At 40.6% G+C, this 16,244-nt stretch overlaps 1 protein-coding gene across 1 annotated transcript in view; it reads left to right on the top strand.

Annotated features, from left to right (window-relative positions):
* Positions 1-16,244, top strand: part of CES5A (carboxylesterase 5A) — a 288,860-nt gene that overhangs the window by 194,303 nt on the left and 78,313 nt on the right. The window contains 1 exon segment of the mRNA XM_081791541.1: positions 6,420-6,536. Within this exon segment, the coding sequence (XP_081647667.1) occupies positions 6,494-6,536 (43 nt within the window). The 5' untranslated portion in view covers positions 6,420-6,493.

Raw genomic sequence — 16,244 nt, 5'->3', positions numbered from 1 at the left:
CAGAGCCAGGCTTAGAACAAGCTCTAGGACAGGGCTCTGACCTTGCCCTGGCTCAGGGAGGCCATTCTGGAGTCTCCATTCCTTTATGTAGCATGTGGCGATTTAATGGCAGTGAAATTTATTGTGGGTAATGGAGTGTCAAGCTCCTTATTGCTAATGGATGATTTCAAACGTGGAGAAGGATTTATTAAATAACTCAAGCATACGCCTCCAAGAGACGATTACTGTGAGTAAAAACAATTATGTAGTTAAACAAGGAGGAAAGAAATTTTAAATTCATCTTTTTAAAGTTCTCTAAATCGGTTTAAATGTGTGATTTTAGAAGGTGGGGGGGGATTAGTTTCAACAAATTACTCATCAAGTTTTTTTTGTTTTTTTTTTCCCTTCAATTCCACAGAAACCAATTGCCCTATTTGGCTGCCATTTAAAGAGGTTACAGATTGGTGTTTGGAGAGAAAAAAAAATAAGAGTGGGACCTAGTTTGGTAACTTCCTGCAGTTCCCAGGTTCAGATTTCCTTGGTGTATAAGTGGCTCTCACCCTGAAATGGAAGGAAGGAGTCAAGGAGGCAGCAGGAACTGTCATGCAAAGAGAAGGATCAGAGATGTCTTCCTGATACTAGACAAGGGCCTTAGAGCTGGGAGGACTTTGGTTTTTTTATTTTTTTATTTTTTATTATTATTATTATTGTTTTTAATATATGAAATTTACTGTCAAATTGGTTCCCATACAACACCCAGTGCTCATCCCAAAAGGTGCCCTCCTCAATACCCATCACCCACCCTGCCCTCCCTCCCACCCCCCATCAACCCTCAGTTTGTTCTCAGTTTTTAACAGTCTCTTATGCTTTGGCTCTCGCTGGGAGGACTTTGGAGGACCAGTTTCATTGTGCAGATGGAGAGGCTGAGGCCCAGAGAGGGAAAGTGACTTTGTGAAGATCACACAGCTCGGAGATCGCAAGGCTAGAAGCCAGAGTGCCCCATTGGTCTCTCTGTAAAATGGGATTATAAATAGTGACCTCACAGGGCTGTCTGGAAGGAGACAGGAAACAGGAGGGAAAGTGCTGTGGGAAGTGTACACGTTTAGTACCCAGAAGGGGCTGTTTAAGGGGGAAGGATTGGCTGTGAACCTCTGTGGTGGTTCATTTTGGTGAAGGGCTTGCCCCTCGGTCGCTTCAGACATTCTGCAGCCAGGACCACAGCTGGCTGAGGTCCTTGGCCTCCTTTCTCTCCCACTGCGCCGAGGAAAGGCACAGGCAACCACAGTCCCCTGACATTTTCTTTGAGATGGTGACAGCTGGTAGGACTTTTGACTAAAGGCATAAAGAGCAAGCAGGGAAAAAAAATAAGTTACTGTGTTAAAAAGTGGTTTAAAAATGTGCTCTGCCATCTGTTTGGCCACAGTGGCTTTTTGGGGTGGGTGGGGAAAGGGACAGAAACCTTCCCCTCTCCCATTCCTGGGTCTTTCTGTGGTCAGGGCACACATAAGAAACTTGATCAAGTCTGCAAGTTTTGTTTTCCATGTTTCCTTCTTTCTGCTCCATTCTGTTCCTGACGCAGGCCCTCAGTTCTGCTTCCTGAAAAGACATTTCCTTAATTGCCCCAATTGCTAACGAAGTCCACCCTCTGCCAAAGCCCTGCACTCAAGAGGCATGGTTTTTTGGTTTGGCCTTTTGCTGAGTCTGGTCCTAGTGTAGAGAAATGGGATTTGAAAAGACAGGTATTTAAGCTCTGCTCTACCTTGCAGTATTACAGCCTTTGTATTTACGCAGGTTTTCCCTCATGTCCTAAAGCTTTTTACTTTTCTCCTGCTGATATTTCTTACTGAGTTTGTCAGAAGCATTTTTCAGGTTCTGTTTTCTCCTTTTGTGAATAGGGTTATAAAATGAATATTCTAATTAGCCATTGCTGTGTAATACGAAAGTTATTAATCTTGTGCATGGATTTTTATATCTATCGCCTCAATGAATTCGTATTTGATTATAATCACCCTTTGGTTTCTGTGGATTTTTTAGGTAAATGGTTATATTGACTGCAAATACTAACAGTTTTATCTCTTTCTGTTCAGTGTTACATTTCTTATTTCCTTCTCTTGTTTTTCTCCATGGGCAGGCCCATGCTACAATATTGAAAAGTAGCAATGATCATGGGCATCCTTGCTTTGATCTTGACTATGATGGGATTACTTCTGGTAATTTACCATTAACTATGATGTGTGCTGTGGGTCAATAGTAGAAAACATTATCAAGTCAAGTCAAGTTGTTGTTGTTGTTGTTTTTAATCAGAAATGGGTACTGAATTCTATTAAACTTTAGCATCAATTGAGATGATCTGCTGAGGTGATTTCAATCTAGTCAGAAACATAGATGATGTTCAGATGTTGAACCATTCTTGTATTTTTGCTCATAATGCAGTACTGGTTCTGATTTTCTAATACCTTACTTAGGATTTTTGTATCTTTGCTCATAAATGATATCGGTTTGTGTTTTTTTTTTTCCTTTTGTCTGTGTTTTCCTTGTCCAGTTTTGGAATTGGGTTATGTTAGTCACATAAAATGAATTGGGTGGTTTCTATTTTCTATGCCCTGGAGTATGTATTGCATGGAATTTTGGATTTCCTGAATGTTTGGTGGGATGTTCAAGACTGTAAACTTTTTTGCTTTGTGCATCTTAGCAGGATAGAGCTTTAGTTATGATTTCAATTTGTCCTATGATTATTAGTCTTACTTGATTTTCTTCTTTTTGAGCCAATTGTGATTTATTGTTCTCCAGAAAACTATCCAATCCCCCTAGATTTTCAAATGCTTTGGTATAAAATTCTCTTTACTTTAAAGTATGTGTTATCTTTTCTGTCTCATTTCTTATTCTTCTCTTTAAAGTTCATTTATTTATTTTGAGAGAGAGAGAGTGAGCATGTGAGCTGGGGAGGGGCAGAGAGAAAGAGGGAGAGAGAATCCCAAGCAGGCTCTACACTGTCAGCGCAGAGCGCGGTGCAGGGCTTGATCTCATGAACCGTGAGATTAGTCAGGACCTGAGCCAAACTCAAGAGTCTGACACTTAACCGGCTGAGCCACCTAAGCATCCCACATTTCCCATTCTTAACATTGTATTTTTCTGTCCCTCTCTCCCAACATACCCTTGCCATAGACTATTCTAGTTTATTGGTATTTTCAAAGAATCAACTTTTAGTTTTATTAATCTACACTATTGCTGTGTTTCCTACTTTGTTAATCCTGCATTTTATCTTTATTAACATTTCCCCAAATTTCATTGTTTTAATTTTTTTAACTTCTTGAAAAGCTTAGTTACTCTCCTTTTAACATTTTTTCTTTTTTCTGAGAACTTTAAGACTATAAGTTTCCCTGCATTAGGTATATGCCTCAGAATTTTGATATATGGACTCTCCTTGTCATTAATTTCTAAACAATAATATTAATTTTACGTAACTAAGAATTATTTAAAAGAAATTTAACATTTTCAGATGCAGAGGAATTTTTTGGCTATTTCTTTGTTATTAACTTTAAATTTTACTGCATTTTGGCCTGAAAGTAACTTGCTTGACTTCTTTGTTATGGGATTTGTTGAGATTTCCTTTGTGACCTAATACAGAAGTTAATTTTTAATGTCCCACGTATGACAGAAAATAATGAGCAGTCTTTTATTAACATCTATGTCTATTAAATCATGTTTTAAAATTATAGTATATATGCTATTCACATCCTCTCTGTACTTGATCTATATAGCTACTTGATCTAAGTGAGTGCTGAAAGCTAACTAACAAAATCTCTTATGATGATTGTGAATTATCACTTCTCCTTGTTCATCTTTTAATTTTTGCTTTATGTATTAAAACTATGTTATTGAGTGCATAAAAGTTTATGGCTGATATATCTTTTCTGTAGAATTTATATTTTATCTGTGTAAAATGTCTCTTAGCCCAGTCCCTTTCATTGTTCTTTGCCTTGATTTTTATTTTGTTTGATATTATTACTACTCTACCTACATTGTTTTTATTACTATTTGCATGGCATAGCTATTTCCATTCTCTTATTTTTAACTTCCAACCGTCATTTTGCTTTTGTATAGTTTACAAGCAGCGTATACCAGGCTTTTATTTTTTAAACCTAGTTTAAGAGTTTCTTTCATCTGGGGTGCCTGCATGGCTCAGTCAGTTGAGTGTCCAACTCTTGATTTCAGATTAGGTCATAACCCCAGGGTCATGGGATCAAGCCCCACATTGGACTCCATGCTAAGCAAGGAGCCTGCTTATGATTCTCTCTCTCTCTCTCTCTCTCTTTTCCTCTCTCTCCCTCCCTCTGCCCCTCTCCCCTGCTCATATGCTCATGCTCTCTCTCTCTCTCAAATAAAAACATTAAATTTTTAAAAAAGAGTTTCTTTCATTAAATAGGGATTTAAACCAGTCATACTTATTGATATTATTGATATAGTTGGATTTACTCCTGTAATTTTTTCCCCTTTTTTTAATCATGAACTCTTGCTTTACCCCCCTTTATCTCTCCTGCTCGCTTTCTTTCTTTCTTTCTTTCTTTCTTTCTTTCTTTCTTTTTGGTTGGAGGGTGACTTTTTTGAGTGACTTTTTGTTTTCATTTTCTTCTCTAGTGGTTTGAAGTTATTTATTCTATTTGTATACTTCCAATAAATTATTGTAATACATCAGTGCTTTTTTATTTTTTTTTAAATTTTTTTTTTCAACGTTTTTTATTTATTTTTGGGACAGAGAGAGACAGAGCATGAACGGGGGAGGGGCAGAGAGAGAGGGAGACACAGAATCGGAAACAGGCTCCAGGCTCGGAGCCATCAACCCAGAGCCTGACGCGGGGCTCGAACTCACGGACCGCGAGATCGTGACCTGGCTGAAGTCGGACGCTCAACCGACTGCGCCACCCAGGCGCCCCCATCAGTGCTTTTTTAAAGAGACATACTGATATCTGGAAATCAATCACTATCTAGATCCTCCCAGTGAAAAATACTAAAACCTTTTACTTTTTTCATTACTTGATTTCTCTTACTACTCTTTCTTTCTCCTTTCTTATACTTACCATGTTGATATAATTCGGTATTCTAGTTACAAAATATTAATTATTTTGTTTTAATATAATCATGTATTTCAATTAGTAAAATCTTAATTTCTTTAGTTGTTTTCTCTTGTTTGTTGTTTTGTTTTGTTTTCCTTAACATTAATTCTTATAGCCCGTGTTTTTCTCTTTGATTCATTTTTTCATTTTATACTGTTTTATCCTGTCTAAGAATTCTTTCTGGAATGTTTGACAATATCTTTATTTTCCCCCTTTACTTCAAAGATAGTTTTACAGGGCATCAAATTCTAGGTTAAAAATAAATTGTTTCAGATATCCGAGATTATTATTGTTCTATTGTCTATTGCCATCTATGGTCCCAGGATGAATTTTGATGATGCTTGATTCTCATTTCTTTGCAAGGAATCAGTTCTGTCTGTATGGAGGAATTTTCTCTTCTATGTAAAATTTTCCACATGATACCTAAATGTAGATCTTTTTAAATTTAACTAGCTTAGCACTTGATGGACTTTTAAATATGGAGACTTTCATGTTTTTTTCAGGAGTTTTTTTCCCACATCTTACTTGAGCATTTCTTTTCCATTCTCACTATACCCTCTTTCTAGTCTCCTATTACATGGATTTTGTCACTGTTTTGATTCATTCTCCATTTCCCTTAATTTTTTCCTCTTTATCTCTGTTGCTTTCTATGCTTTGCTCTGGGTCAAGTCCTTTGTTCAATCTTGAAGTTTAGTAATCTGCTCTTTAGGTGTGTCTATCCTGATACTCCACCCATATATTGAGGTTTTTATTTCAATCCTAAAATGTGTCATATCCAAGACCTCTCATTGATTATCTTATATGTTTACAAATACCTGCTCACATGAAAATACTAATTAAACTTTTCTAAAGGCTTTTTCTATTTGTTTTATTGATTCTTTCCATGGGTTTTAGTTCTTCAGGTTGTTATCTGGTTCTTTTTGTTAAATTTAGCTCCTCAGATTGTTAAATTTGGTACTTTTCTTTCATGGTGTTGATTTTTTTTTTCAAGACCATTTACCCTATCAGTCATCCTTGGGTCCTCCTGCTGACTTCGGTGCCACAAAGCTGCTTTCCCAACTTGTTTGCAAAAATTCTTTCCTTTGTGCAACTGGGATGTGGTTTTCTTCTTCAGTTTTCCCTGTCTGCCTTGCTTTTTTCAGGGATTTTTAATAATCTTTGGTCCACAGGGGGCACCTCTTCTTTTGTTGCAACACTGTTTGGGATTTTTATTATTATTTCTTCTTCTTATATATATTATTTATTATTAACTTATTTATATTGTTGTCATCAGCTATTATTGTTATTGTTATCATTATTATTATTTCTTCCCCTTTTTTTTCCTAGGAGTCTAGGGTAAGAAGGAGAATGTAGAGCTCTGCATAGTTCACAATTGTTACCTGACCTCCTAAGCTTTTTATATGTTGAAGACTGATGTTTTACATCAAGACTCCAAAGGTGAAGGTGAGTTGCGCAACTACACTTAACCAAAGTTGGGTCTGCCCTCTGGGTCTGGCTGACAGCTGCACTGATAGACTCGGGGTCCACAGCAGTGTCCTTCCACCAGGAATTCCTTCTGTGTTTGTTTTCCATTGTTGGGACGTTTTCCTGCCTCACGTCTGGCTGGAAAACCCATGAAGTTGGACAAGGTTTCCATTTGCTGGCCAGCCGTGAATAATGAGTATGGGGGAAGAACTGGACTTGAAGCACTAGCCTTCCTGGTGTCTGGCACGAGGGAATGTGGTGGACATTGTGCTGCACCCCCCAGATTCCCCTTCTGGAATAAAGAACCTAGCTGTTGGCCTAGCTGTAGTTTCCCTAGCTGTTGGCCATGTCTCTGGAATACAGATGTCAGCTGTCAGCCCTTTAGGGGTTGCCTCAGATAAAGAGAGTGACTTTGCTTCATGCCACATCTTCCCACAGGAAGCCAGTGACCCTGTTGCCTGGCCTTCTTGCCCCAACTCAGGTGGTTCTGAAGGATCATCTCATTTTCAGAATTCCCCACACTTCCACTGATACTACATCATAGCTCTGTGTCTCCCTGGGCCCACTCTGCCTCCTTCCCTTCATCCCATGGGTGTTGATCTCAAGAGCACTCTAATAAACCTCCTGCATGCTAACTTCATGTCAGAGTCTGCTTCCTGGGGATTCTGACCTAGGACCAAGAATTTACTGGAAATTACTACATCTATCAGAGGAAAGCTGATGTTTAGTTACAGAAATGCTTTAACCTGCCCTGGACTTAGGTAGATGAGTTATGTAAGGACAAACACAGGAAATCAGAAAGCAAAGGAAACAACGGCCTCTTAAGCATGCCTGATTTGCCCACCCAAATCTGCTCCTTCTACAGCTTTCCCCAACTTAGAAAATGGTGACATCTTTTCAGTTGCTCAAGATGAAATCTTGGGTTCTTTTCTGATCTTGATCTCTAACACCACATTCACAACCCATCAGGGAATCCTCAGCTTTACCACCACAACTGGTCCCAAATCTGCTTCTTCCTTACCACCCAGAATGACAACCCCCGGTCCCAGTCCCCACTCCTTTGGATTACCGTGATTGTCTCCCAATGTGACCCTCAACCTCAATCTTTTGCCTCTGCAGTTTGTTCTCAACACAGCCAAAGGGATCTTTTAAACCAAAGTCCAATCATGTGTTTCCTTGGTTCAAAGCTTTCTGGTGCTTGCCGTCTCATTTGAAGCAAAACCCTAAGTCTTTCCATGGTCCCTGTCAGGGCCCACCAGAGAAGCAGAATCAGTAGGATCCAGATAGATACAGATGATGGGTATAAAGAGGAGATTTATTATAGGAATTGGCTCATGTGGTTATGGAGGCTGAGAAGTCCACAGTCTGCCATATGTAAGCTAGAGAACCAGGAAAGCCTGTAGTATGATTTAGTCCAAGGCTGAAGGCCTGAGGCCTAGGAGGCCACTGGTGTAAATCCCAAAAGCCTGAGAACCAGGAGCTCCATCCAACATCCCAGGAGCTTCACTGTCTGAGAACAGGAGAAGATGGTTATTTCAGCTCGAGAAGAGAGAGAGGAAATTTGCCCTTACTTCATCATTTTGTTCTGTTTGAGCCCTCCATGGATTGGATGATGCCCATCCACACTGGTGATGGCAGGTCTTTTTCACTTAGTCTGTTGAATCAAATGTTAATCACTTCCAGAAACACCTTCACAGACACACTCAGAACTAGTGTCAATACAGTCAAATTGACACGCAAAATTAATCATCAGAGCCTTCTAGGCCCTACCCCCACACTGTCTTGCTGCCCTTTTCAGCCTTCTCTGTGCCAAACCTGTCCCTGACTCAGGGCCTTTGCACTTGCAGTTTCTTCTGCTGGAAAGGCCCAGATATTTTTCTCATGGCTCTCTAATTACCTTTTTCACTTCCCTGATTGTATTAGTCTGTTCAGGTTGCTGTACCAGAATATTGCAGACTGGGTGGCTTATGAACGACAGAAATTTACTTGTCAAGTTCTGGAGGCTGGAAGTCCGAGATCAGGGTGCCTACATGGTTGGGTGAAGGCCCTTGTTCAGGTCGTAGACTTGTCTTCCTTACTGGACAGAAGGGCGAGGGAGCTCTGTGGGGCCTCTACACTCTTAGTATCATTATTTTGAGGATTAGGATTTCAACATATGAATTTTTTTAACGTTTATTTTTGAGAGTGAGAGAGAAAGAGAGAGAGAGAGAGAGAGAGAGCAGAGAGAGAGGGAGACACAGAATCCAAAGCAGGCTCCAGGTTCCCAGCTATCAGCACAGAGCCAGATGTGGGGCTCAAACTCATGAGCCCTGAGATCATGACCTGAGCTAAAGTCAGATGCTTAACCGACTAAGCCACCCAGGTGCCCATAATTTCAACATATGAATTTGATGGTGGTGGGGGAGGGCACACAATTATTCAGACCATAGCACTGATCAAATGTCATCTTCTTTGTGAGACCTTCCTTGACCACTAGCACATGACCCCAGCCTCCTTTCCCTACAACCCCAACTTGCCCTGCCCTGCTTATTTTTCTCATGGCACTTACTGCCATATGATTAATTCACTTGTTTACTTATTTATCATCTAACCCTTTCCTCAATAGAATGGAAGCTTCGTGAGGGGTGTTTGTTTACTTCTTTATTCCCAACACCTACAACAGTGCTTGGCATGGAGTAAATGCTTAATAAGTACTTGTTGAATAAATGAAATCTTAATTACCTGGCTGTTTGAAGATGTCTCTAGTGGGAAAACTGCATAAGCACGGGTTGTATTCCTTGTTCTGCTGCTTACTTGTCTAATGACCTTCCCCAAGCCCCTTTTCCTCTCTGAAAGCTGAGGAGGCAGGATAAGAGGGTCATCCAGAATCCCTTCCCAAGTCTGATCTTTTTTAAAGCTGTGATTTTTTTTTAAAGCAAACAACCAGCTGTGGCAAAGAAGAGATCGGAATCCTCTCATGTGGTTTTTCTCACTTGGAGATGGGGAGAGGGAACATTGAGAAAGTTGGGGTTCAGGCTGTGGTGTGCTGTGTAGTTGGAGATAGTTATGTTTTATTTTTTTCTGATTTACACTTTCTCCTTCCCTATAACCCTCCTCCCCAAGGAGATATTATTGCAGCTATGCTTCTATTGCTTGAGTGACTTCCACATGAAGCCTGGCTCCAGGATCCTTCTCTGTGTCATCCTACCTGAAGGAATAGCTCCAAGGTGCTTGACTCCTTTTTTTCATCTTAAACTTCCTGCCCCTCATGTGTGTTCTGTGACTTGTTTTAGCCTCATGTCAGGCGGAGTGAATGTCCTTGCCTTTTGATCTGGTCAATGGGATGTGAGCAGATGTGGCACCATCAGTGGCTTGAAATAAGCTTGGACTATGGACTTGTCTTTGTGAGCTTCTTCCACCAACATAAGAGAAACACACCCTGGCTAGCCCAGTGGTCCAGGAAGGATGGAGGGATACCCAGAGCAGACCTGAACCAAACCCAAGGCTGGGAACCAAACTCAGCTGAGCCGACCAACCCACATATGCATGAGTGAGCATAAATTATTGTTGTAAACCACTGAGTAGTGGGGTGGTTTCTTACATGGCATTATTGTGGTAATAGCTGACTGATACCAGTCTTAACAAAACCCAGCCCAGGGTACTCACTCTTCCAGAAAATATTCCCTTAACGCAGATTTGGCCAACAGTAAGAATTTCAGGTATGTTTCAAGTCAGTGGGGTCACTCGTTTGTGGGGAATGAGAGAGGGACTGTAGCAGAAAGAAGGGAATGGGAGCAGCCAATATTGCTCAGTTGTACCATCTGATGAGTCTGAAAACAGGAAGAGCAAGGATGGAAAGGATTTATAGAGAAGCTGGTATGATGAGGCTGGTATTGGCGTTGTGTCTTGGGGCTTCTTCCTCAAGGCCTCCCTCCAGGTCATGGGGCTATTAACCCTGTCCATGGCCTGAAAGGTAGTCTGACCTAGGGCTCCTGGGTATTTCACACTGGAGCAGCAGGGCACTGCTATTCTGGCAGTGGAGATTATGCCTTCCACGTGGACATTGTGGACATTTAGAATCAAGTCTTGTTAAAATATCCTGATTTGCATATTAAGAAAGTCAATAGAGAAGCTACTTTTTTTTTTCTTCTTACCCATTGAAAAGATGAGCCTTAAGGAGACTTTACTGCAACTATGTTTTTAGGGCTTAAGTGAATTCCAAATGCTACTGTAAATTCCATTTATTATTTATACAGCTTCAGCTCCCTTGAGAAGCTGAGTGCCTTACAGGAAGGAAGGAGAGATCAAATCCATGTGGAATGGAGAGGTCTTAGGGGGTCAGACTGTGTGGCAAAGGGACAGGGTCTGTGGTGTTGATGGAGGTGTCTGTAGGGAGATGGGTCAGGAACCTGGTTGAGTAGCAGTGGGATCAAGATGGACAGAGCTAGGAGAGTCTCTAAGATCATCTGGGCCTAGGATGTTTTGCTAACTTTTCTGGTTCTGAGAATCATGAGTTACTTGTTAAAAATACAGATGTCCAGATACCTCCCTTGGAGATTCCATTTTAGCAGTTCAGAAGTAGGGTCCAAATATACATACTCTTAAGAAGGAGACCAGGTGATTTTGACAACTAAGCATGTGTGGAAAATAGTGATCTATCAAGATGCCTGTTTCATAAATGAATAAGTTGAGGCTCACGTAGGGGTCTTGCTCCAGATCCCAAAGGCCCAGTGAATGCTAGAGTTGATGTAGGACAAGGTCTCTGAGACTTGAATGGCATGGTTTAGTATGGCCAATTTACAGCCACTCTGAGACTGGCAGTATAGTCTGCAGGTTTGCTAGTCTTTTGATTCTCTGACTTTTGTTGCTCATTTTCTCTTTAAGAGTAGCTGAAGGCAGAAGTCATGGAGCCAGAACCCAGTTCAAATCCTATCTTTACTTCTAACTGCTGTGCCACCTTGGGCACATTGTTTAACTTCTCTGAGCCACTGGTGTGATCACTAAATGAGATAATGTACCTATGCATAGCAGATGCTCAATAAATATTATTGCCTACAGAGTGCCAGGCCCTATTCCAAGCACCATAATAACCAGCGTAACTCATTTAATAATTTTTTTTATTAATCCCATTATAAAATTAAGTGACGAACACAGAATGAGACTGGCTTGTTCAAAATCGTGCATATAGCAGGTGAGGGGCAGGAGGAGATTCGAACTCAAGCAGTCTGTAGTTGTCCTTTCCTCTGAGGGCTGGCCCAAGTCACTCTTACTCAGTACGCCCCTGGTGTAAGTAGACAGAAGTGCCCGATGAACTCAATTGAGATTTAAAAGGCAGGACAAGAAATGCACTTCAAGTGTGCTTGAGGGTGGGGCAGTTGGAGAGGGACGTCCAGAGGCCTTGGGGGAGAAAGGCCTGTACTCCCAGAAGGTTGGGCAGGGGCTCCAGAACCAATTCCTGGGTGATAAAGACTGATCTCAGGCCAAGTAATTAGTATTGAAATGCGCAGAAGCCAGGAAGTTTCCTCGCATTGTCGTCCGCAATAGAGAAAAATCCAGACTGAACTGGCTGCTTCCATTAGAAGTGATGTAACGAGCCGGCTTTGGCCTAGTTTTCTTAAAGCAGGCGGCCCCCTGGCTCTCCCACACCCTTCTTTCTGGATCTGCAAGTGACAGCTACCGCCATCTAGCGGTCCAAGCGGCACTGCACAGGCACCAGGAAAGAATGGTTGGTTCTGGATCGCAAGGATTTAAAAGATGACTCTGGCCTGACTTAAAGATAAGAGCCCCTGATCTTGGTAGGGAGCTTTATTCTGCTCAAAGCACGTTGGCGATTTTTACTTCGTTAAGTCTTCTCAACAATCCAGGGAAGTAGGCAGGGACCATTGACTCCATTTTATGGACGAGGCAGCAAGTCCCTACAGGGGAGGGGTCTTTCTTAACAGCTGCATTGCCAGCTATTAATGGAACTAGGACTGGGACCCACGTCTTCACGACTCCAGTTTATTGGATGAGAAGTGACACATAGAGGCTGTCAGGTCCCTTGAAGTCACTTTGGACAGGGGAACAGAAGATAATTCTTCCTGGAGGTCCCAGGTACTTCTCAACATGGAGTGGGGGGGGGTGGGGGGGTGGGGGGGAGGCATGGGGCTCCTCTTCATCTCAGTGACTTATGAGAATTTTCTCTGGAATGAGCATTAAGGTGGATATCTGGGCTGATAGTTTTCACACGGGAGGTTTTGAGAAGAGATGAATACTACCTTTCCAGCTCTAGACCCTAGTGCAAGACAGCTGGATCTTGTCTAGTCCGGGGCCCTTGTAGTAAAGATGAGGAAACCAACACACTGAGATGGGGGAGTGACTAGGCTGACATCACACAGTGGCAACACCGTGATTAAGGACTTCCTCTCCAGCTGTTCTTTCGGGTTTCCATTCTCTGATGTAACAGCTGGAAATGCACCATTCCAGGCAGATATAACTGTTTTAGCCCAGAGTGAAAATCAGATTCCAGCGTCTTGCATGTCCTGCCACAAAGGGTGCAAAGGAAGAGAGGAGCCCCTGGACATTTATGTTTGTTTCATCATCTGTAACGTCAGCAGTTCTCAGACTTTTCACATTAAAGCATAGGCAGGACTTGAGTAGGTGGAGGGCATAAAAGTGGAGAGAGAGGTGGAAGCAGACAATCACCCTGCCCCAGGCAGCTCTGCAATGCCCAGGGGCACAGGAGAACACAGGCTGAAAGTCGAGGAAGGAATGTGTAAGGAGCACTGTGGAGTCCCAACACCTGGGCTCTGGTCCTTGCTCCGACACAGGCTGTGTGGTCTTGGGAGTCCGTTTCTCACTCTGCTCCTCTGCCGGTTTCCTCATTCATAAAATAGTCCAATCTTCCCACTTCCCAGGGCTGCTGAGAAGATCGAATGGAGGGAACAGGGGAATGGGTGTGAAATGTTTTATAGAAAGTCAAGTGCTATATTCTTCGAGGATTTCTTTTCTTTGTACTAAATTGAGGTAAAAAGTGTGTACAATAGAAATGCACAAGTCTTAAAATGTTCAGTTCTATGAGCTTGGACAGTTGTAATCAGCTGTGAAAACATTACCCAAAACAAGATAGAAAACATTTACACCAACCCAGAAAGTTCCCTTGGGCCCGTTTCCAGACAACCTTTCCCTCAGGCAAGTACTGTTGTGATTTCTATCATCTTAGCTCAGTTGTGCCTGTTCTAGAACATGGCATGGATGAAATCACACAGGATGTAATCTTTTATGCCTGACTTCTTTTCCCCACCATAATGTTTTTGAGTTTCATCCAAGTCGTTCTTTCCTTCAGTGCTAAATAGTATTCCTTCTGTATGGATGTACCTTTGTTTTTCTCTTTTCCCATGGAAAACGTTTGAGTTACTTCTAGCTTGGGGGTATTATGATTACACCCACAATGAGCAGTCTCGCACATATCTTAAGTGCACATATGTATGCATTTCAGTTGAAATGGGAGTGGAATGTTGGAGCATATTATAAATGCTTAACTTTATTAGAAAATGCCACACAGATATCTAAGGTGGTGGCACCATTTCACATTCCCAACAGCAGCACTTGAGACTTCCAGTTAGTTCATAAACTCCACCTTGGTATTGTCAGTCTTTTTGACGATAACCATTCCGACGGGCATCCATACCTGTTCCCAGTCTAAGGGGAAAGCATGCAGTCCTTCACCGTAAAGTATAATGTCAGCTGTAGGTTTTTTATAGCTACCCTTTATTACATTGAAGAAGATTCCTTCTAGTCCAGTTTCACTGAGACTTCATTATGAATTGGTGTTGAATTTTATCAAATACTTTTCCTGCATTAATTGATATACTCATGTGGAGTTTTTTTTTTTTTTTCCTTTTAAAGTTTAACTATGGGAATTAACTACATTGATGGATTTTTCTAATATTTAACCAGCCTTGTATTTCTGCCTTAAATGTAACTTGGTTGTGTTTTTTCTTCTTTTATGTATTGCTGGATTTGGTGGCTATCATTTTGTCAAGAAATTTTGTTTCTATGTTCATGAAAGATATTAGTCTGTAGTTTTCTTTCTGTCACTATCTTTGTAAGTTCTTGGTCCCACGGTATTGCTGGCTTCATAAAATGATGGGGGATATGTTCCCTTCACTTCATTTTTTCTGGAAGAGATTGTGTAGAATTAGTGTTATTTCTTTTTTATTTTGTAGAATTTGTCAGTGAAACCACGGAGCCTGGAAATTTTTTTCTTGAAAGATTTTAAACTACAAATTCAATTTCTCTAATATTTGTAGGGCAATTTAGGTTGTCTTTTTCACCTTGAGTGATTTTGTTTTTTTGTGCTTTTCTAGGAAATGTTCGATTTAATCTAAGTTATGGAATGTACATGTATTGGTGTGTTTGTGGTATTTCCTTATTATTCTTTTTAGTGACTACAGGATCTGTGATGATATTCCCTTTTTCATTTTTGATGATAATTTGTGTCTTTTTTTGTGATTCTTGCTACACACATTTCTATTTTATTGATTATTTAAGAAAAGAACAACTTTTGGCTTGATTTATTTTCTCTGTTATCTTTCTGTTTTCAATTTTCTTCACTCTGTATTAACTTTATTGTTTTCTTTCTTCTGGTTGCTTTGGTTTTATTTTGTTCTTCTTTTAATAGGTTCTTGTGGAAGTTTAAACTACTGATTTGAGACCTTTCTTCTTTACTAATGTAAGTACTCACTACAGATCTTCCTTGACTTACAATGGGGTTATGTCCCAATAAACCCATTGTAAGTTGGAAATATCATGTCAAAAATTCATTCAATACATCTAACTTACCAAACATCATAGTTTAGCCCAGTCTACCTTAAATGTGAACAGAGCATTTACATTAGCCTATAGTTGGGAAAGATTATCTCATCCAAAACCTATTTTATAACAACGTTTTGAATATTTAATGTAATTTATTGAATAACATACTAAAAATTAAAAACAGAATGGCCATATGGATACAGAATGGTTGTAAGCATATCGGTTGATCACCCTCCTGATCACGTGGCTGACTGGGAGCTGTGGCTTACAAGAGAGAGTTGCCAGCCCTGGAAAAGATCAAAATTCAAAATTGAAAGTAAAGTTTTTGTTGAATGCATATCTCTTTTCCACCATTGTAAAGTTGAAAAATCATAAGTCAAACCATTATAAGCTGGGGACTGTATGTACTATAAATTTCCCTCTAAGCACTGCTTTAGATGCGTCCCACACATTTTGATATGTTGTATTTTCATTTTCATTTGGTTCAAATATTTTCTAATTTCCTCTGAGACTTCCTTTTGGACCCATGAGTTATATAGAAGCATGTTGTTTAATATGCTAGTGTTTGAGGTTTTCCTCTTCTCTTTCTCTCATTCATTTCCAGCTTAATTCCATTATTGTTTGAGGGCACACTTTGTATGATTTCAATTATTTTAAATTTGTTAAAGTTTATTATTTTAAATGTTCATTTGTTTTTGAGAAAGAGGGGGGAGGGGCAGAGAGAGAGGGAGACAGAGAATCCAAAACAGGCTCTGTGCTGTCAGCGCAAAGCCCAGCATGGGGCTTGAACCTACAAACCGTGAGATCATAACCTGAGCTGAAGTTGGACACTCAACTGACTGAGCCATCCAGGTGCCTCAAAGTTTATTTTATGGTCCAGGATATGGTCTATCTTGGTAAATATTTAATGTG

The sequence above is a fragment of the Panthera onca genome, chromosome E2 (genome assembly GCF_046562875.1).
Source record: "Panthera onca isolate mPanOnc1 chromosome E2, mPanOnc1 haplotype 2, whole genome shotgun sequence".
In the NCBI taxonomy this organism is placed as follows: domain Eukaryota; kingdom Metazoa; phylum Chordata; class Mammalia; order Carnivora; family Felidae; genus Panthera; species Panthera onca.
Note: the sequence above shows the minus strand (reverse complement) of the source record. Positions and strands in the feature narration are given on the sequence as shown.